This window comes from Notolepis coatsorum, assembly GCF_963971535.1.
Source record: "Notolepis coatsorum genome assembly, chromosome: 17".
In the NCBI taxonomy this organism is placed as follows: domain Eukaryota; kingdom Metazoa; phylum Chordata; class Actinopteri; order Aulopiformes; family Paralepididae; genus Notolepis; species Notolepis coatsorum.
In genome coordinates, this window is record NC_140181.1 from 99313581 (window position 1) to 99336647 (window position 23067).

At 43.8% G+C, this 23067-nt stretch overlaps 1 protein-coding gene across 1 annotated transcript in view; it reads left to right on the top strand.

The window, feature by feature from the left end:
• Positions 1-21198: 21198 nt before the first annotated feature.
• The window catches only part of LOC311243918 (metabotropic glutamate receptor 4-like), a gene marked incomplete at both ends in the record, with an annotated part of 366879 nt that continues 365010 nt past the window's right edge, over positions 21199-23067 (top strand). The window contains one exon of the mRNA XM_084333304.1: positions 21199-21310. Within this exon, the coding sequence (XP_084189430.1) occupies positions 21199-21310 (112 nt within the window). The remainder of the gene's footprint in view (positions 21311-23067) is intronic.

Genomic DNA, 23067 nt, shown 5'->3' on the forward strand with positions numbered 1-23067 from the left:
TAACCTTCTGTAGTGTGGTAGTAAAAGGTTAACCTTCTGTAGTGTGGTAGTGAAAGGGTTAACCGTCTGTAGTGTGGTGGTGAAAGGTTAACCGTCTGTATTGTGGCAGTGAAAGGGTTAACCTTCTGTAGTGTGGTAGTAAAATGTTAACCGTATGTAGTGTGGTAGTGAAAGGGTTAACCGTCTGTAGTGTGGTGGTGAAAGGTTAACTGTCTGTAATGTGGTAGTGAAAGGGTTAACCTTCTGTAGTGTGGTAGTGAAAGGTTAACCGTATGTAGTGTGGTAGTGAAAGGGTTAACCTTATGTAGTGTGGTAGTGAACGGGTTAACCTTATGTAGTGTGGTAGTGAAAGGGTTAACCTTCTGTTGTGGTAGTGAAAGGGTTAACCTTATGTAGTGTGGTAGTGAACAGGTTAACTTGCTGTAGTGTGGTAGTGAAAGGGTTAACCTTCTGTAGTGTGGTAGTAAAAGGTTAACCTTCTGTAGTGTGGTAGTGAAATGGTTAACCGTCTGTAGTGTGGTGGTGAAAGGTTAACTGTCTGTATTGTGGTAGTGAAAGGGTTAACCTTCTGTAGTGTGGTAGTAAAAGGTTAACCGTATGTAGTGTGGTAGTGAAAGGGTTAACCGTCTGTAGTGTGGTGGTGAATGGTTAACATTCTGTAGTGTGGTAGTGAAAGGGTTAACATTGTGTAGTGTGCTAGGCTTCAAGGCCCTCAACCTAGCATACCGTGCGGCAAAGGGAACCGCTCCCGCCTACCTCCGGTCAATGGTCTCTAACTACACACCCTCAAGACCCCTACGCTCTGCATCTTCTGGCCGCCTCAGACCTACTCCTATCCAAGCTCCGGGAGGGTCATCAAAGAGAAGTCGTCTATTCTCAGTCCTTGCCCCACAATGGTGGAATCAACTACCCACCCCAGTTAGGACAGCGGAAACACGTCCAATCTTTCGCCGTCGACTAAAGACGCACTTCTTCAACCATTACCTGAATAAAAAAATAAAAATAAAAAACCCTAACTAACCGTACTGTCATGCACTTGTCCTAATAAACGAAACTACACTGTAGCACTCAACACTTTGATGAACATTGTTGCTCAGCTGATAGAGTTGTGCCCTTCCTGATGGCTTGTCGTACAGAACATGTAAGTCGCTTTGGATAAAAGCGTCAGCTAAATGACTAAATGTAAATGTAAAATGGTAGTGAAAGGTTAAAAGTCTGTAGTGTGGTAGTGAAAGGTTAACCTTATGTAGTGTGGTAGTAAAAGGTTAACCTTCTGTAGTGTGGTAGTGAAAGGGTTAACCTTATGTAGTGTGGTAGTGAAAGGTTAACCGTCTGTAGTGTGGTAGTAAAAGGTTAACCTTCTGTAGTGTGGTAGTGAAAGGGTTAACCTTATGTAGTGTGGTAGTGAAAGGTTAACCGTCTGCAGTGTGGTGGTGAAAGGTTAACCGTCTGCAGTGTGGTGGTGAAAGGTTAACCGTCTGCAGTGTGGTAGTGAAAGCATTAACTCTTTGTAGTGTGGTAGTGAAAGGGTTAATAGATTTCACAGGAAGACAAGAAAAAAACATATTTTTCCAGTTTAGCCTACTCAATATGAAACATAAACGCAATAATTTGAACAGAAACACGTGACTGGCAGTCCTCTGCAATAACAAAGCAAGCTACAATATATATTACTTAAAAAAATAAGAAATTCAACACGCTGCCCCGTGTGCCTTAACACTGGCTCCCAGGCTAAAGCAAGGGAGCAGACCACTAGCAGGATCAATGGGATGCTATGGCAGAGTACATCAAAGGGAGTCCCAGTGGCAAGCCAGGACAGGAGGAGGGGGGCAGGAGGTTACATCTACAGCGGTCCATCTGCGGTGAGTGGAGTATAGCTGCAGGTAAAGCAGGCCTTTTCGACAGGTTGAACTGTGTGCTCTGGAGCCTCGGGGACACTGGCCCATAAGAACGGCCGCTGCTCGAGCGTTACGCAGAGGATGAAGAGCCGCTGATAGATCCAGGAACACGCCGTGCTTTCCTGAATTCAAATGTGGCATAATGAGCTCTAGCATCAGGCTGTGGGGACGTGGGCAGCCGCTGCTGCTCTGGTTTTAACTCCATTTGTGCAATGAATATATAGTTCAAGTCAAGTCAAGAGTTTTATTTGTCACGGCATACGGATATACAATGAAATGCGGGTGGTCTTGCCCGCAACGATGTGCAATTGGTACAACATATAATAGAATCCAATACAAAAAATTTGTGCAATAAAATTGTGCAATAACAGGTAGCAGGTAACAATAAATTTGTGCAATGACGGGTAACAGTTGACAGTTAACAGTAGTAGTAATAGTAGTGCAATACACTGTTACTGTTGCTAATACTAATTTAAAGTGGCCTTTCCTTTTGGCAATAAGTGAGGGTGCGTGCGGCCTGAGTGTGTGCCCGCTCATGCTAAAGTGTTACAGTGGTACTCAATGTTCATTGTTCAGGACTCTGATGGCCTGGGGGAAGAAGCTGAGCCTAAGCCGCTCTGTCCTAGTAGCTGGGGTTCGCAGGCGTCTGCCTGACCTCAGCAGCTGGAACAGGCTGTTATTGGGGTGGTGAGGGTCTTTCATTATCCTGCAGGCTCTGGATTTGCACCTCTTGTTGTATAGAACCTGCAGGGGAGGTAGTGCAATACCCGTGGTACGCTCGGCTGAGCGCACCACTCTCTGTAGGGCCTTCTTGTCTTGTGCCGTGCTGTTTCCATACCAGGCAGTGATGTTTCCGGTCAAGATGCTCTCTACAGCTCCTGAGTAGAAGGACTGGAGTATCTTCCCCGATACTCTGAACTTCCTTAACTGTCTCAGGTGGTAGAGGCGCTGTTTCGCCTTCTTTACTACTGTGTCTATGTGTGTTGACCATGTCAGATCCTCTGAGATGTGGACCCTCAGGTACTTAAAGCTGCTCACCCTGTCCACGGTAGCCCCGTTAATCATCAGTGGTGTGTGTGTCTCCTGCTGTCCTCTCCTATAATCCACGATCAGCTCCTTGGTTTTACCAATGTTCAGGAGCAGGCTGTTGTCCTGGCACCAGCGTTCCAGTACCTCAACCTCCTCCCGGTAGGCCTTCTCGTCGTTGTCTGAGATCAGCCCCACCACCACCGTGTCGTCTGCGAACTTCACTATGGAGTTGGAGCTGAACTTGGCCACACAGTCGTGTGTGTAGAGTGAGTACAGCAGGGGGCTTAGAACACAGCCCTGGGGGGACCTGATGCTCAGGGTGATGGTGTTGGAGGTCTGACCCCCCACCCTGACCGCCTGGGGTCTTTCACTCAGAAAGTCCAGTACCCAGGCGCTCAGGGCGGAGCTCAGACCCAGCTCGATCAGCTTGTTCAAGTTCAAGTTTGTTTATTATTTGTCAGAACAAAAAATACAGAATACTTTATAATGAAATGCTCGTTTCTGTATGAACCCCTGAGAGTGTGCTACATACAGTAAAAAGAAAGTAAGTAAAAAAAAATTCAAAATAAATTAAGAAGTCAAAAGTAGGTCAAGTCAATATACATAATATACAATACAGAGTCAAATGAGTAACAGTGAGGTAGAATGCAGAGGTACAAAACTTGGGGTAGGGTGCAAATGAGGTATGAATGTGGTGCAAATCTCTTTAATAATAGATGCATAAAGTGTGTCAACGTGTCTAAAGTGAATAAAGTAAGTGGTAAGGCGAGTGTTTGTTTAAAGTGAGTGTGTACATGTGGATGTGTGTGCAGTGTGTGTAGATGATGGGTTGTTACATAGTGTCATTGTGCATCCTGATGGCCTGGGTATAGAAGCTCCTTCTGAGTCTCTCTGTACTGGCCATGAGGCTCTGGTAGCGCTTGCCTGACTGCAGCAGTTCAAAGAGGCAGTTGTTTGGGTGACTAGAGTCTTTGATTATTCTCTTAGCCTTGGCCCTGCAACACTTGTTATAAACCTCCAATTGTGCGCTCGGCTGAACAGGCCATTATCTGTAGTCTGCTGCGGTCTTGTGCAGTGCTATTCCCAAACCAGGAGGTGATGTTACCAGTCAGGATGCTCTCTATTGTGCACAAGTAGAAGTTCTTGAGGATCTTCTGACTTATTTTGAACTTCCCTAGGCGCTTAAGGAAGTAGAGGTGTTGCCTACACCGTCAACTGTGGTCCATGTCAAGTCCTCGGATATGTGGACTCCGAGGTACTTAAAACTCTTCACTCTCTCTGCCGGTGCCTCGTCGATGCTGAGGGGGCTGTAGTCCCTGGCCCCCGACCTCCTAAAGTCCACAATCATCTCTTTCGTTTAGCTGATGTTCAGGGAGAACGTCAGCAAAACATAATTTGTGCTCTCTGAACTGTAATACATACACATGTAAGATGGTCCGACTCCTCCCTCATTAACCTCTTAACCTGTTAAGCCTTAAGGTCCCCCTATAGGGGACCCTGCTTTTCTTTATCATAAATTGATCAATAGATCAATCATTGGAAAGCCACACTCATTGGCTACAACCCTGTGCAAAGATTTTCGAGATCGCCAAATGATTGACGGAGCTAGAGCCCCGGGAGTCGGGGGTGGTAATGTGTACTTTTGCGTACTTTGGGGCACGCCTCACATATCGGCATGTACCTCGAGAACCGCTGAACAGATTTTGTCACCTGAAAGGGCAATCGACAGGCAACAAATAGGGCTTTAATTCTACCTATATTGTATTAAAAGAAATGCACACCCGAGCCACTAGAGGTCGGCAAAGAATCGTCCACATGTGGGCCCTTGGATGTTAAGAGGTTAAGTATGAGGCAAAATGGGGCTAGTTTTTTTTCGACGATTGCATACCCAAAGTAATTTGTGATTTATTATACTTTATACTTGTAGCACATGCATTAGTCTGGTCTCTTTTGAAAGGTAACAATCTGAAGTTTCTTACAAAGGATAAATCACTTTGAGTGCTAATGAAATAGAGTAACAGGGGTTTGAACACACTGAAGTAAAAGTGTCTGGTACTCACATTTATTTTTATTGGTTGCCAGATGCCTGTTAAGTTCCAGCTCAGAGGTAGGATCTGGAGAAGATAATGTTTCCTACTTCTTATGTAGTACAGGTCCAAAGTTTATAAAAATCCCACGGAAAATGTTTGTTTTACAAAGGTTTTTGTAATGTGTGTACCGGCAAAAATTCGGCATGATTATCCAAAATTCAGATTCAGATTCAGATTCAGAGTTTTTTATTTGCCACATGGAATCATACAATCACAGTTTCTTCATTACACAATCATAAATAACATTCCATGGACAAAAGGAGCAGGAAGAAGAATAAATCTTATAGTTACCTGCCCCTTATTCCTAAACTAAAAAAGTATTTTCTTAATGGTCGGCGTACAACCTAATTTATACAAATAATAATTTATACCATTATACAAGAAACTCACAATCCACAGTTAAACAAAGAAACAATTAAATAATAATAATAATAATAAAGAATAAAGAATAAAAGAAAGAGAGAAAAAAAGAAAAGAAAAGATCTCACTATTCAGATCACATTTGATTTTCATACTGACTAAATATTTCTTTTTTATAATTTTTTTTTAATTGATAAACACTATTACATCCCTTAAGCTCGCTATGGAGAGAATTCCACAACTTTACACCAATAACTGAAGGACACATCTGTTTAACACTTTGAGTGCCACGCCGGGTTTTCCTTTTTACCCCCTTGATGCCACCATCCACTTCAATGTTAACGTTAATATCGCCTAATCTATGTTTTAAATTATGGCTATGTGTCTAATCTGCCCGTCGCTTATCAAAGACTATTTTCGAGTCAGTGCTGTCAAGGCAGATTGGTTTTTTATCGCGTCATTTCCATTTTAGAGCATTTAGAAAAGCACCCTTTTTGAGATAAAAAACAGTTCATTCTGGACCATTCTATGAAAATCGTCTTTTACTGGAATATTCCACAACGTTGATATTCGTCGGCCTATTTATGAATCGTTTTCAAATAAAAGCTAGATGATCAATATTATACGTGCATGCAAGCACATTCGGGCCGCGCATGGATAATCGCAGCGTTGATTTCCTCTTGGACTTTTACAGTGAAACCGAAAGAGCCCATTTCACAAAACAGCTTATAACTTCATCAAAATTAGTCTGATTATCCTAACACTGATAACATATATTCCTTACCTGACATCAGATGGTATCCAACTGGTATATTCCAATTCCTGATCACCATTCGAAAAAATCGATAAGTGTATAGATCCACCGTGTGTACAGTGCAGTACATGATTCCGCACGTCTCAGAGGCTCCAGAATGAACTGTGGTAACCCCGGCTGGATCAGTGGACTGGAAAATGTGGAGTACCGGATTTTTTTCCCCATCCATTTTCATTGAGTCCATTCCAAAATCCCTTATGTCATCTGGGAGACGATAGGGGGCGCTTTTTTCCACATATGATCGCCGGCGGTGCTCGTGTATACTCGGGTAGGCTCGCATGATGCAATATGATTTCAGATCGCAAAAAAAAAAAAAAAAAAAAAAATATCAGAGAAATCTCGTGAGTGGCTTTCAACCACATATTAATAAACCCGAGATATCTCGTGTGTGGCAGTTAAAGTGTTAAGTGTGGTACGTGCAAACTGATGTTTAAAATTGTATTTTCTCCTACTAAACTCACTTTCTAAATGAAAAAGATTTTGTAGTTTTTCTGGCAGTGTATTATTTCTTGCCCTAAACATAATTAACATTGTTTGAAACTTAACCATGTCTTCAAGTTTAATTATTCTAGATTTAATAAATAATGTATTGGCCGTCGTCCACTGGGGCTCGGGGGCGGCACAGTAGAGAGGGTGTGTAGAGGAGCTGCAAGCTGTTCCCCACAAACTGTCTGTACTCTCCAGCAAAGCCACAGGAACTCTTCCCTGGCTGCTACCATTATGTTAGCACAGTCTGTTGGGGGCAACAGTGGCTCAGGTGGGTAGCGCCGCAGTCGTCTGGTAATCCAGAAGTTCCCGGGTTCCATTCCCGCTCCTCCCGGGCAGCGTGTCGGAGGTGTCCCTGAGCAATACACTCCCGATGAGCAGGTCGGCACCTTGCCTGGTTGCCTCCGCCGTTGGTGTGTGAATGAATGGGTAATATATGTGAGGAACAAATTGTAAAGCACGTTGGATCAAAAAACGCTATATAAAATGCACCATTTATAGCACAAGATATTTTCGGGGGGCCTCATCGCCCACCCCCTCCGATGAGATGACATGACCCAAGTAAAGAGACTTCATGATGGCAAAGTTCACTTGTTCCACTTCACCTGTAGACCATGACAAGACAACGGCACATGAAGACGAACAAGGCACTGGTCCAAAAGAGGATGAGATAACTATCACGCCACCCAGGCAGGTACAGTAGTGACTGGAAAGTGCTGAAAGGTCCCAGGGGCACAAATGGTACCAGCCCAAACAACCTTTAACAGGACATAATTGAGCATGGTAATGGCATCACGAGGCATATACAGTAAATCATGTCTCAAGCCTCTATAATTACACAGACATATAATTGATTACTAGGTAAAGTGCCATACAGCACAGCAGTGTGCCATGTGTGTGCACACACACAATCACCACAGCCCCAGATGTCCTGGGCTCAGCCCCCTAATCTTGTCCCGAAATGGCCCCTGGCCCTGGAGTTACGCGAACTCCCTTGCCAGCAACTCCCATTTTGTCATCTCGCTTTCTCATGGCCTCCCTGAGCTCCAATAAGCGTAGCATCGAGATTAGCCGTTACATTAATACCTGAACATTCAGCAGCAGTTTCGCCTGCATAGGCAGTTTTAACCCCTCAACATTATCGTCGTCGCTTAGCCTCTGCACAGGGCTTTTAAGCTCATGCTAGGGTCCTGCCTAAGAAGTTTCTTAATCTACCATGCTGAGAAGAGGGTCCCTAACAGGCTCTGCAAATTGGTTTTTAACAGCCTCCTCTCCACAAACCTCTTTACCCCCACGGCAGAGACTGACCTCCCCCAGCCAAGGACGGCGCCACATGACAGTATTCCCCCCAGGCCTTCCCCCTCCCTCTGCTTTTTAACAAACCTTCTGGTTGTTAGTAAAGAGGTTGACAATACGCTTCCTCGAGAACCTCCAAGATCGATTTAGGGTCTCTCCTTACTACTGGTGAGGAATGTTTAATCTCCCGCTGCGCTTCTCCCTCCAGACGGGTATAGATATCTATATTATGAAATTAACAGATTTCTGCACCTTTTTCTTTCTTTTGGCGTGTAATCCATTTGAGAGTGAAGGTAAGATAAGATAAACCTTTATTCCTCCCCGTGGGGAAGTTCAGGTGTCATCACAGCAGCGACAGCAAGGGCGGGGAAGAGAGAAGGAGAGGAGAGGTACAGGTAGCAGTAACTTAAGGATCCAAAACAAACAAGCTACTAAATTAAATTAAATATACAGACTCTATCTTAAGTCTACTCTGTACAAATATACTATACTCCATACAACATCTTAGTCTACCCCCCATATGAATAAACTGAATGTGATTGAGAATGTGAATAATGAATACATGAATATGTGAGTCCATACATGCAAAGTGTGGCAGAGTCAGGGTGCGAACCATGGGGGAGCTGGGGGAGCCATGGCTCCCCTATATGAGACATCAGCTCCCTTGAAAACATGATTTGTGATTTTTTGGGGGGTCTCTAAAATACTGACAATAAATGCTATTTTTGCCATGCATTTCAAATTTTTCTGTCATTTTCTGTATCATCATCATCGTGTATAATAATAAAATTAGGCTATTTTGATGTATGATTAATGATTTGCGCACTAATTCACCGTAATAGACAATAGCATAAATCTATGGGGTTGCGGCACTGCAGATATACCCTACTCGTAATGATGGCAACATGCATGTTATTCTTGCGTTTACCATTCGGAGCGTGGCGACGCTGCAGCCTGCAGGCACAAATCGAACAAAAAAAATACAGGTATTCAGGATAATGTCGAAAGTTAAACGAAATATCAAAGAAGTAAGCCTTCTAACCAATTTTGGTTTTACAAAGAAGGCGCAGCAGCCTGCTGCGGGGACTATACTTCTGTGACATGCAGATTTTGAGAATTGGGCAGATCTTCACCATCAGGTGGGTGGCGATAATGTTGCATTTGCCTACTATAATAATGTTAGACTCGATGTGTTTGTCGTGGACTTGTTGTTCGGTATTGGTTAATCCGTGTGTTTATGTGTAAATAGGACTGTTGTGTGTGAATTTTAGTGTTGGATCAGAGGGGTTAATCTGAGCATGTGTATTTCAATATGTGCATCTTCATCATGCATGCAGACACCTGTGTGGTGTACTGTGGACTATGTGTCGTTCTGTAACGTTACTCATACCTATAGCCTATGGGCTTGCATCCACCTACCGCATATTTTCAGCTGAAAAACGCTGGCGGAGCGCTGGTAGTGCTGGGATGAAGCGCTTGCGGCGAGGAAAAAAAAACTTTTTATCGTATTTTACTGCCGCAGTTTTGCACATATAGCATATTTTAATACACTTTATTGTATATTAATTATATATATAGTTATTGCCTGACACCACAGTTCGCCCTTTGCTTTTTATTCGCTTTTTATTAGTGTATTCGTGTAGTTCTTAGTGTATTTGTGCTTTGTCGCGAATCGCAATGACCACCAACCAGCAGATGCTTGCCCTCATACTGCTCCTGGCCCGTCTCTTGTGGGTAGGCAGGCAGGCAACTCCGGTGTCAGGTTACAATCACGAGCGCCACGGTAAATATGATTGGCTGTGATCGGTTGTCTGAAAATATGTCAGCAAGCGTCACAGTTTTCTAAAACCCTGTTCCCTATCTTGCTTCCCCTGTTCCCCTTGCACTACCCTTACTGCCAAATGCCCCTCTCTAAACCCCTGTTCCTTACCTTGCTTTCCCTGTCCCACCTTCCTAGCTGCCTCTGCATACGAAATCCTATCTTCCCTTCTCACCTGCTGGACCACTACCTCTCGTTTAATCGCCTCACAACCCCAATACGCTACACTATGCTTCCCACCACAACTACAACACCTCGGCTCCACTCCCTGGTCACAATCCCCATACTCATGCTCCCCACTACATCTAGCACATCTCTGCCCCTTCCTACATGACTTGGCTATATGTCCAAACTCCTGGCACCTGTAACACCTCAACGGTTTCGGCACAAACTCCCTAACCCTATATGCCGTATACCCTAAAAATACCTCTTTCGGACTAACCTCACCCTCAAACTGAATAACTATCGTCCCTGTCTCCTCCTTCTCTGCATCTCTCTTCATCCTTTCTACACTCTTAACTTTCCCATTACGTACGTTACTCCTCAAATCTCCTAACAGCTGCTCTATACTAACCTTAATTGGAATTGCACTAATCACCCCCTTGCAACCACCATCCCTTTTCTCCCCTACTATCACTACTCTACAGACATTCACTTTGCCAATGCTCTTCATTTCCCTTGCCTTCTCTACCTGCACTACACTTACACACCCTATAAATAGGTTCCCATCCCCCAACACCTTTCTGTACCTTACCTCTCCTAACTGTGCTTTAATGAGTTTTGACAGCTGTCTCGGCTCTATATTCCTAACTCCGTCTTCTCCCTCAAATCGCACCACTACATTCAACCCTTCTACAAAATCCTTCCCTCTACCCTCATCCTCTGACCCACTCAAGCTACCTCCCCTCTCTTTCTTCCTCTTACTCCCCTTCCCCTCACTTCCCCTACTCTTCTTCCCCACCTTCTTCCACCCTTCTCCCCCACTCTCCTCCCCGCTACACTCCATACTGTCCCCACCCGTCCCCTTCCCTTTGTCACGGCCATTCTCATCCCTATCGCTGTCTTCCTCGCCCATCTCACACCATTTACCTCCATCAAGATCCTCCCAATAACCTGGACAGCCGCTCACAGGCCGGGGCCACCAATCGCGAGGATTCCGCTGTTTGCGATCTTTCATAACTACACTTTCCGCCTTCCACCACCACCCACTACTCCCACACCTGTCTTCGCTGCACAGTTCCGACGGAGGCAGACGCCGCCACATGGCGCACCTCTCCAAATCCATCCTCCCACATGAACAAGCCATACTTTCCCTGGCATCAATCCGCGTTTCACTTCAGTTCGCTCTCGACACATTCGAACGCGACGCCCCTAACTCTCTCTCTCTCTCTCAACGACGAGGCTCCAGAAACTACGTGTGTTTTAGTCCCTAGCTCACGTTGAACACAGTAAACTGTCCCACCCATACCTGGAACCTTAAAGGTCAAGGACCCATATGCTGACATTGACATATCTTAACATATTTCACACTTAATTTATCATTGAGCGTGGCGAATGAACTGCACATTTTATTATTTCCTCTCTCAGAAAGTAATTTGACGTTTTACACTATACCATCAGCAATAGTTGATCAATTGACCTATATCAAGCCCCGCCCCCTTTTCTTAATCATCCAGTCACAACCGTCGCTTCGGACAAACTGGGAAGAAAAGGAAAAGAGAGCAGGGCTTAATTAATATAGGCCAATTACATTACACTTCATCAACTCATGTCAACTTCAGGTATAGCCTACCATAGCACATCTGGTTCCGGGGGTTGTTCCCTGCATATTAGAAGAATATTAATGCCTGCTGACCCAGCACAGACTAACTGCATCCTAGTTAAAAGCTAGAGGCTTTGTGTGCCTTGGGGCTCTGCCTTCAACATCTCATCTGCTGCTTGAAATTGATGCACCCTTTGGGAATTAGGACCAATAAAATAAATGCATCAGCATAAAAAGTGTGTCATCATATTTTACGTAGCATGAAACCCATTATTAAATGTCATAAAATCCTCCCATTTAACTTAGAAACTGTAAAGCAGAGAAGCCACTTCACAAGATCAAGAGTTGAGATTACTTATCAATTCGGCTGAAGTGAAGCTGGAGGCCTAAAGATTATTGTTTTGTCCTAAGCTTTTTATTTGGACTTTCCCTCTGTTTCTTATAGAGCCTTTTCAAGGCGTTTTACTACATTGTGTGCACGAGATACAATTAGTTCCCACATTTTGGTTAATTTGTGTGCATGAGATAGTTAATTTATGCACACAAGATACAATTCGTTCCAACGTATTGGTTCATTAGTGCACAAGATAGTTAATTAGTGCACACGATAATTGTATATAGCCTACTGTGACCCACATCTCCTAAATAACAGATGCAGTGGCACACACATACACAGCTATAGGCATCATGAAATCATACACAGCAGTTCGAATGACAGGAGGGAAAAGCCTAATCTTAATGTAACCGAGTGGATTTGAAACTGGGACCATAGGATCCGCAGGCGGCCACACTAACCAGCTGAGTTAAAGCATCAGACCTGTTAGCAGGTGCTGGTTGACTGCGACCGACTCGTTAGTAGTTTACAGTCGTCCTCCCCCCTCGAGAAGTGCGTCCTCGCACGTTCTTTCGTCCATATGCACACTTTCCCAGGGTTAAGGCACTGAGATCCCACCCCCATTGCTACGTGAACCTGGATACAGATTCACAGGGCAGTGAGATCCCACCACTGCCACCAAAATGTAACCGAGTGGCTTTGAACCTGTGACCAGGATCCACAGGCGGCCGCACTAACCAGTTGAACTACCCATTAGTAGTTTACATTAATGCAGATAGATTTCTTGTAGCTAGCTGTAGCTACAACCACTTACTGTACGTCAAGACTCCAATCAACATTAATTAATTTTCTCCCGCCGCGCTCTCCTTCCCCCCTCCCCCCATGAGCTCCATGTAATGTCGAAGTGCAGTGTACTATGTGTAGAGCAACTCAACGCAACCAAAAACATCACGCAAACGCCATGTTGCTGTGTTGAACTGTCTCAAGAATGTCTCACGAAATATGAAATATGAACCTGGATGTAATAGCACATTAATTCATCAAGCACGCGGCTACAAGGAGTAACACCTTCCTTGTAAATAAGTAGGGCCTAACATCAAATGGTTGTTTAGCTGTGTGTGGGCTTACATGTTGATGTAATTAACTGTATTTTACTTGTCACAAACCGTGACAAAGAGGGAGACGCAGACAAGTCGATGAACAAATGATTTATTTAATTAATATAGACATACAGAGATCAATAACGAAATTAAACTGACAGTGGCGTGTGAAGTCAGTGACATCAGTAGGTGTAGGTGAGTGCATGCATGGTGGAGTGTATAGGTGTGATGTTGTAGAATGCAAACGGAAATCAAAGGCATCAAACTAAACTAACAGCGTCCCATACGGAGAGCCCAGCAACTGAGCTCAGAGAGTGTTTTAATTAAAGGGAGCGCGGGAACGCCGGGCCCAGGTGTTTCCCGTTTAGCTGATTAGCGCTCCAGCCACGCCCACCTCCAGTACCTGTCAAGACATGAATAGAATAGAATAGAATAGAATATAAATACTTTATTCATCCCGAGGGAAATTTGGCAAACCAACATCAAAGTAATGGGCGGACAATGGAAGGAGTCGTAACATACTGCGCACCCACGCTCTTACTGAACAATTTTGGTGGCATTGATTATCACTTCCGTGCGTTTCATGGTGTGTGGCGTGTATTGTTAGTTAAACGTTTGGTCTCCAATACATGTGTGTGTGTGTGTGTTGGTTGCTGATAATTAGCCTGAAATACGTGCCAAAATAGATAGGATAAAAGGCATTTAGCTGCTCTCTCTAAGCATTGTGACTGTGAGAGACATGTCGTTGGATTTGTATTTCCGTGTTGAGAGAGAGATGTGTGGCTTTATTTTAATTGTGCCATACCTTGGCTTTTGCTGAAACAAAGCCACATGGTTTGCACATCAAAATACATTAAATAGTGTAGCAACTAAGGCTGAGACCACGTATCGATGTATCGATAATTATCGATAACTGTGTGAAATCTATAAGTGGCGTCACTTATAGATTTTTTACCATGTGTAAAATAAAATTATAATAAAAAATAAAAAAATAATTAAAAAAATTATTATATTATTTAACGTTAGTTTGTGTGTGTGTGTGTGTGTGTGTGTCTGTGTGTGTGTGTCGTGGGCCAACTACAGCATCACAAAAAATACAGTGACACACGCACACACACACAAACTAACGTTAAATCATATATATATATATATATATATATATATATATATATATTTTTTTTTTTTTTGTACACATGCTAAATCATAATAAAAAAAAATCTATATTTATCGATAATTTTGTCCCGATTTATATATTCTTCCTAATGGCATACTCGTCTCAGCCTTAGTAGCAACCCTAGTTAGAATCAAGAGCTATCAATGTGATCCAGTGAGGAATGTGGGTACTGAGTGGGGGGTGTTTAGCTGTCAATCACTCATGGTCCACTAAGCTCGGGGCTCCTTGTGGACTTGACCAAGGTCGGTGAGGGGACGGGGATAAGGAGATGAGGGAGTGTTACGCCTCAGGGCCCGCGCTTTTGGTGTCTGGGACGGTGAACGGGATAGTAGCTTGGCGTCGCTAACGACACTGTGTGGTGCTTTATTAGCGTGGGCTATGGCCAAACAATAGCCTGTTCTGGGATGCTAAATAAACCTGGAGTACTCTCCAGTGAATACCGCGTGGACAATCTGCTCTCTAATAGCGAGGTTGCTACAATATCAAGGGCAAGAAAACTCCACGGAGTGTGTGTGTTTTCGGGGTAACGGACCGTTGCGCTAATGGGCCTCCTTTTAACTAATCCGGGCAACGGCACTTCGGAGCAATGGGTTTTATTTTCCGGGATAACAGCCCGTCACACTAATGGGCTTTCGGTCCAATGGTGAATATGTCCGACTATTAAACTGTCAGAATAATGGGCCGTCAGAATGATGGCGTGGGCCAATAAAGGTCCAGCTGTCTATATATGTTATCAAAACGTTCCTAAAACATTCAGTGCCTCCTAGCCGTACTGTCATGCACTTGTCCTAATAAACTAACCTACACTGTAGCACTCAACACTTTGATGAACATTGTTGCTCAGCGGATAGAGTTGTGCCCTTCCTGATGGCTTGTCGTACAGAACTTGTAAGTCGCTTTGGATAAAAGCGTCAGCTAAATGACTAAATGTAAATGTAAATGTAGCCATTGTCTGGAGTTTGCTCTGTTACATTCTAAGTGAATCATGTGCATTAACCTTGGACCTTTACTCTAATGTTTGCATTGTTTTCAACTAGCCCTGTAATATGCCTTAACCCATTCTTCGCCAGGCATTGTACCCTTCTTATACCATCCTCTGCCAGCTCTATTTGTCTATGGAGATGTTCACCTACTTTGCAGGGCTATAACTTTTTTAATTGTATTGCTAAATTGACATTACTATGGCCCATTCAACATCGATTAGCTATTGTTCAGGGTGTAGGAACGTTTTACTTTTTCATTCACACATTCATACTAAAATACCGTCCAGAGTATAAATATGTTTTTATCGTTTTCTGCAGTAATTCATAGAACGTGAGTTATAGCCATTTATGCATATATTACATCATCAAATGCAGTTTGCTAGCGATTGACGTCAGATAAAAAATTTCAATTGTACAAGGTCCTAAACGTCATGACTCATCATCTGCTGGTGACCGTAGTATGGGTGATATATTGATCATAGCAGTTTGTATGGATAATAATAATCAAAAACGCTGAAACTCACCGCAGCTTCCTCTTACTGTTGGGTGATCAGTGTGGAGCAAAAAGTTCGCTATTATGGGATGTTGATCTAGATGAACCATTTCCGGGTTGTATAATACTATATACGTCCAAATAACGTTGTTTATTGAGGTATGGCAACCGATCGATTATCCAGTGTGTCGAGATGGAGCCCCGGGAGCGATAGCGAGTGGCGGACAGAATAGGGGGCACACCAAGCACTTCCGGCCCCACTTCCCCACTTCCGGTTGGCCGATCGGCCACCAGGTGGCGATATTGAACCGTTGGAGAGTTGAGTGGAGATCCACAGCACCCGTCAAAGATCCGTCGGTGAAATATGAATGCCATGACAGAAATTTGAAATATTGATCTCGATGACGACGTAATCCGTCATTGGCAGATTAAGCATGGCGAGGAATGACGGCTTAATCCGTCAATGGCGAAGAATGGGTAACATGGAGTCAGGGCTGACGTGTTGGTACGGTATAAATTCAAGTTTCATGTTTTGTTTTATTTGTCACATATAATGTACATTAGTATTACAGTGAAATGCTTTGTTCTGTATGAGCCCCCTGAGATTGTGCTCCATACAGTAAAAAGAAAAAAGTCCAAACACTATACAAAATATACAATATACAAACTAAAGTACAACCTAAAGTACAAAGTGAAGTACAACATGCAAACATCTGATTCAGATAAAATACGATTGTCTGGCAAGAAAAGAAGTGTTTCTATGTCCTCCTGATTACGAATGGTGGGCAGACTGTGTTCAACAGTTCAATTTGGTGAATAGGTTACGTGAGGTGAATTTTATAGGTTACTCCTACAATGGGTGCATGCATGTTGAATACAAATAATTGATTGGATTTATTATGATTTATGTTATGGTTGATCTATCTTTATTATTATATCTATGGGGGGAAATTAGTTGAATGTATGGAATATTGAAATAAATTATTTATTGTTTTATATAAGTTATGCAAAGCAGACAATATTGCTGTGGGTTGATCTAGGTCTGGCTCCCTCTTTGGGTCAGCGCTGCTATTACAGAGCCAGGTAGGATCCTTCAATTAGGGGGACTGCTTTCACCTGGGACAAAAGCCTGAAATGAAAATGGAATACCTGGCTCGGGATGCCGGGGGAGACTGGGGAGCGGACACCGTTTTTCTTTCGCAAATATAGATTTGAATCATTGTTTACTTTAGTTGGTCTTGAAGGCAAAGTGGGCCATATCCTTCTTTAAATCTTTTGTTAAAAGGTAACATTGGATTTTTGGTTATTGGATTGCGTGTCGCTCAAAACAGTGGCTGATTTGTTAAAGCCATTACAATGATTGACTCATAATTAGCCCTGTGATTTTAAAGTGTGTACATTCACCAGTTCACCCAACATGTACTGTATCATTTGCAATCCCCATCACAATCCCACTTGTTCCATTTTGAAGTAGGTGCACTTCATGTTCCGGGGGAAATTGGTCTGTTGGCTGTGCTGGCTCTCTGTATATATATACACGTATCTTGTGCATAACAATTTAACTGTCTTGTGTGCACAAATGAACCAGAACGCAGGAATGAATTGTATTGTGTGCTCACAATGTAGTAAAGGCCTCTCTATATATATTATAATATTTCAATGTTTTCTTCTCGGGTTCCGCCGTATTTTGTTTGTATTTTTCTTTTTTTTGTTTGCTGCTGCAGCCAGTCTGTTGGTCTGTGTCTTGCACCAACAACAGGTGCATGAGGGACTAATATAACACATGGGTTCAGCCAATTTACAATTTAGCCATTTAGCTGACGCTTTTATTCCAAAGTGACTTACAAATTGTGAACAACAAGTCAGCAGGAGGTGTAGATACAGGGTCAGTGGCATTGTTACTCAAATAGTGTCCAACTCTGAGTGCATAGTATAGACATATTAGCAAGATATCTTCAGCTCCAACTCCATAGTGAAGTTTGCGGACGAGACTGTGGTGGTGGGGCTGATCTCTGACAACGACGAGAAGGCCTACCGGGAGGAGGTTGAGGTACTGGAACGCTGGTGCCAGGACAACAGCCTGCTCCTAAACATTGGTAAAACCAAGGAGCTGATCGTGGATTTTAGGAGAACACAGCAGGGGACACACACACCACTGAGGATAAACGGGGCTACCGTGGACAGGGTGAGCAGCTTCAAGTACCTGGGGGTCCACATCTCAGAGGATCTGACATGGACAACACACATAGACTCAGTCGTAAAGAAGGCGAAGCAGCGCCTCTACCACCTGAGACAGTTAAGGAAGTTAAGAGTATCGGGGAAGATACTCCAGTCCTTCTACTCCGGAGCTGTAGATAGCATCTTGACTGGAAACATCACTGCCTGGTATGGTAACAGCACGGCACAGGACAAGAAGGCCCTACAGAGAGTGGTGCACTCAGCTGAGCGTACTACGGGTATTGCACTACCACCCCTGCAGGACTTATATAACAAGAGGTGCAAATCCAGAGCCTGCAGAATAATGAAAGACCTTCACCACCCCAATAACAGCCTGTGCAAGCTGCTGTGGTCAGGCAAACGCCTGCGAACACCAGCAACTAGGACAGAGAGGCTTCGGCTCAGCTTCTTCCCCCAGGCCATCAGAGTCTTGCACATTGAACTCTCCACACACAAGCACACATGAGCACACACACAACACACACACTGTATACGCTCACACACTAGCAGTCACTTTAACATGAACACACACACACACACACATGCTGCACACGCTCACACTCATGGTCACTTTACACAATGAAAGGTCACTTTAAAAACAAGAACGGGAGTGGTTCTTGTATAGTAAACAGATGGATAGCAAGTGAAGTGTCTTTCTTAGCTTCATTTATCTCTATCTAAGTTCATTGATCGTATAGTCTTCTATTACCCTTTTCCTCTGCATTGGTTTAGGTATTTTCAGATGTTCGGTTTCAAGTGAGGGGAGACGGACAACGTGGTCAAGATCAACGGGCGGCGGTGTTTATTAATAAAACCACAGCTTTAGGAATCAACAAGTACATCGTCTCTTTGGTTAAATCTAATTGTCTCTTTGATTTGGCAGTTTTGTCCATGATCTGATCAGCTAGGGCCGATCAGAGCCGTTTCTCCGGTGGTGGTGTTGTTGTCTCTCGGGTTTCCCATGACAACACCGAGTCCTCTCTTAGTGGTTCGCTGGTCTGGTTGTCAAGACAACCTGGTCTCCTCGCCGATCAGGCAGGGAGTGCTTGATTTCGTATCGGCGGAGTCTGCTATGAACCTCGGCTCAGTCATCTGGTCTCAATAGCTCTCTGTGTCTCTCGGCTCTTCAGTAGCTGGCTTGGCGAGTCTCAGGCTCTTCTCTCCAGTTCTGTGTGGCTCTCCAGGTCCTTCTCCGTCTCCTCTGAGTGTCTTGCTCGGCTCTCGAGTTCTGTGTGGCTCTGCCTCTCAGGGGTCCGTCCCCTGTGTCTCCGGGTCTGTGTCAGCGCTTCCCCAGGTCCCTTTTGGGTGTGTCTTGTGTCTAGTGTGTCGCCATCAGCCCTTTTTATCAGAGGAAGAGAGAGAGAGAGAGGGGGAGGGGGAGACAGAGAGCGAGAGGGAGGGGGAGACCCTGCCTGCCTATTCACGTCCATGATCTGTCTTATTTTGGTCACATTCCAGCAGAAATTTGTCTGCTGGTGTCCTGTGGCCACATGTTTCGCTGACACAACCGTTTGGGTCTTCTGACAACGGTTTTTCACAGTTTGAATCTGCTGACACTTTACTTGAAGAGGGGATCCGTTTCACTGAATAATACATCCTCATGCTTGTGACAAAATGTTTACATAGTCTAGATAAGAAACAGACTACTTTGTGTCCTGACAACAAACCATATCCTATTGGGTTCATTATTTTATATTTAGCATTAGCATTTCACCACATGTTATTTGATTTCCATCTCGTAGGACGATTTACTAGTCTCCATGAAAACACCACATTTTTCAAATGGTCTAACCCTTCATCTCTGATATTTACCAATTAACTGCATTTCTTATTGTTTCTTCCGTTTTCTGATTTGCTAAACCTTGATGCATTTTGAACCTTGGCCTCACTTGAGTGCTGCTGACTCATCTATCTGAGAGGCTCTTTTTACTGTCCGATTCACTCTGTCCCCTGACCACTCTGCCATGTCGTAACTTGAAAGTCCTTACTTAGGGTAGGGGTCAGTTTTATTGTCTTAAGGTCAGCCATCTGTTTCTGGGGAGTCAACCTGCCTCAAGCCTAGGGTCTCAGAAATACCTTCACATGGTGTTCTAAATAGCCTTTCTATCAATCAGCATTTTGTCTTTCAAATCATTTTCCTTGTACATTTCACTTGCATTTATTCATGTTTTCATTTAGAAATATACGACACAAGCTAGCATAATGACACATAGTATAACTGTAGATTGTATAGGATAGCATTGTATAGTAGTGTACATAAGACCCAGTGCCTCATCCGTAGCTAACAGTGTACAGTATTGCACTATCGCAGGACCTTAGCATGTCTTACCATGCTTTTTGTAAACTTCATGTACATATACTTGATATGGCTTTATTCTTATTACTTGTATTATTGCACAAATGTCTTATTCTCATCCTATTGGATTCTTATTATTGTATTATGGCATTATTGTATTATTGCACAATCGTTGCGGGCAAGACCCCCCGCATTTCACTGTATACTTGTATGCCGTGACAAATAAAACTCTTGACTTGACTTGATAATAAGAATAGTACCACAGTATTAGGGTACATAATAGTTCAAATACAGTAAGTAAGAGGATTATTATTATTTTTTCAGATATTGTTTGAATAGATTTGTTTTTAGTCAATTTGTGACAGGAACACAGAGATGTTGTTATTAGGTTAACCGTCTGTAGTGTGGTTGTGAAAGGGTTAACCCATTTGTCGCATGGAAGTGACAGGGTTAACCTTCTGTATTGTCTCAGTGAAAGGGTTAACCCTTTGGTATTGCAGTAGTGAAAGGGTTAAGATGCATCATCACAGTTCCTTCTCTTTTCCACACTAACACGTTCCGTGTGGCTTGACATTCAGGAGGAGAGACTTTGTTAAAGAATATTACTATATACTGTACTATTATATAAATAATATAATCAGCTGGACTGATTTAATTATGCATCATGTCTGGAGAAATTCACAGTATTATTATCAATCAAACCTTTATTTAACCAGAAATAAAAAACCCATGGAGGCCGAGGTCTCTTTTTCAATGGTGATCTGGCCAAGAAGGAGGAGGAGTGAGTGACTCAAGTGACTCACATGAACCGGATCACTTTAGTGAGTGACTCACACTAACCCGAGTCCATGAAATTAACCGGATTTACCACCACTATGGACGACGAGTAAACTATGTCTAACCCCTCACTTCTCTTTCTCCGTTTCTCCCTCTCTCCGTCAGATCCCTCAGGTGAGCTACGCCTCCACGGCTCCGGAGCTGAGTGACAACACTCGCTACGACTTCTTCTCGCGCGTGGTGCCCCCGGACACCTACCAGGCCCAGGCCATGGTGGACATCGTCAAGGCCATGCGTTGGAACTACGTCTCCACCGTGGCCTCGGAGGGGAACTACGGGGAAAGTGGCGTCGATGCTTTCATCCAGAAGTCTCGCGAGGACGGTGAGTTTTTTTGTTTGTTCTCTACACATTTACATACGTAAATTCACCATCATCATCTAGGTCGTCCTCGGACGGGGGCCCTCCATCGGTGCTTCCAGTCATCCCGATCCTCCATGCATCTGGCTATAGCTCGCCGGTGCTTTCTGCTCCCGCATCTCTCCTGAGTACGTCCACATACGTTAATGTGGGACGTCCTCATGATCGATGCCCGTGTGTTGGCTCCCATAGCACAAGTTTGCCCCCCCCCCCCCCCCCCCCCCATGGAATTATATAATCTTGAGGTATTTGATTAGGGGTGTAAGCTATTCTCGTAAACACACTTCGTAGAGATGCCTTTTCATTTACCTAGAGTTGTTGGCTTGAAGCCATAATGGATCGCTTGCACATTCAGCATTCGAGAGCCACTTCTCCATGACATCTGCACACAGCAACCTACCAAATAAGGCTGGGACCCATGTTGTAAATGAGTAGCCAGTAGCGTTGAGAGCTTTTATCTCTGCATTATTAGCTGACACAGTGTCGAGTAGAGTAGAGACATCTTTATTATCCCCGCTGGGGCAATTCCTTTTTGTAAGCACACATGAAGTAAAAACATTAAAACAGTTAACCTAGAAAACAGTTTACAAATGCAGTGACCTGCATTTGATTAGCTGTGGCTCAGATACAGCATTATGCCCCTGATGTAGGGAGTGTTCAGGCAGCCCCACGGGCTAAGAGACAAGTGCAGTGATGTAGGGGAGGGTCAAGATCAACATTAGACACTATAACGTGGAAGCAGGACGATGGGACCTTGGCGATTAATTTAAGATACTGCTTAACACATCCAGTGCCGGAAACGTAGATCTACGGTTCTGTCACGGTATTTCTTTTATTCACTATTGCCATTCATAATTCAGCGGGGCACCTTGTGCATACTGTTCTGAGTGTGTCTGACTTGGCAGACGGTCTTATACCGCCCTCTAACGCCTTCGGCCATTATTGCACCCCGCTAGAAACGGGTTAGTTTATTTTCTCTACCGAGCTGCGGCGTGGGGACGGGTCCTAAACACTCCGGCAAAACACACGCTTGTAGGGATGGTTTGGACTACTGACCCCGCCCGCCCGTTGAAGTGCAATGCCCAACAACGTTGGAGACAGGATCGCTGTGGATAACTGGAATGGCAATGAGATTATTGGATTCTTTTTTTTGCATTACTTTAGAGACTAGGTAAGGACACGATATATGAAAGCTTGCGTTGGGTTGCAGGAGGGGGGGGGGGCGCCGGTATAAACCACATTGCATACGTGCACGACGAAGGATAATAATGATGATCTAGCATTGATTTCATGAAGATCCGATAATCTGGCGAAAGATTACAACGTGTTTATTGAATTACACAAAACCGCTGTTTTTCGTGTCTTTTCCCTGGAATTGCTGAGAAGCGGCCGGACTATGTTCATATTCAAAACGGTATAAAACGGAAATGTACAGATGAAAAAGTTATCCGTTTTTTGCACGTTGACCAGAAGTAGCTCACTGAGACTCGACGGCGTTATTAGACCCATAGCTATACTATAAAATATAGGTTTAGCTCTACAAACTACAACTACGTTTACATGGGGTTAATGGGCGGCACGGAAGGGGTCACATCCCGGAAGGGGCGTGGCACTCAATGTGTTAACACTGAGCCAATCTTTTCTACTTATACATGGTAAATGGTAAATGGGGCATTTATATAGCACTTTTACCCAAAGCGCTTTACAATTTGTTCCTCACA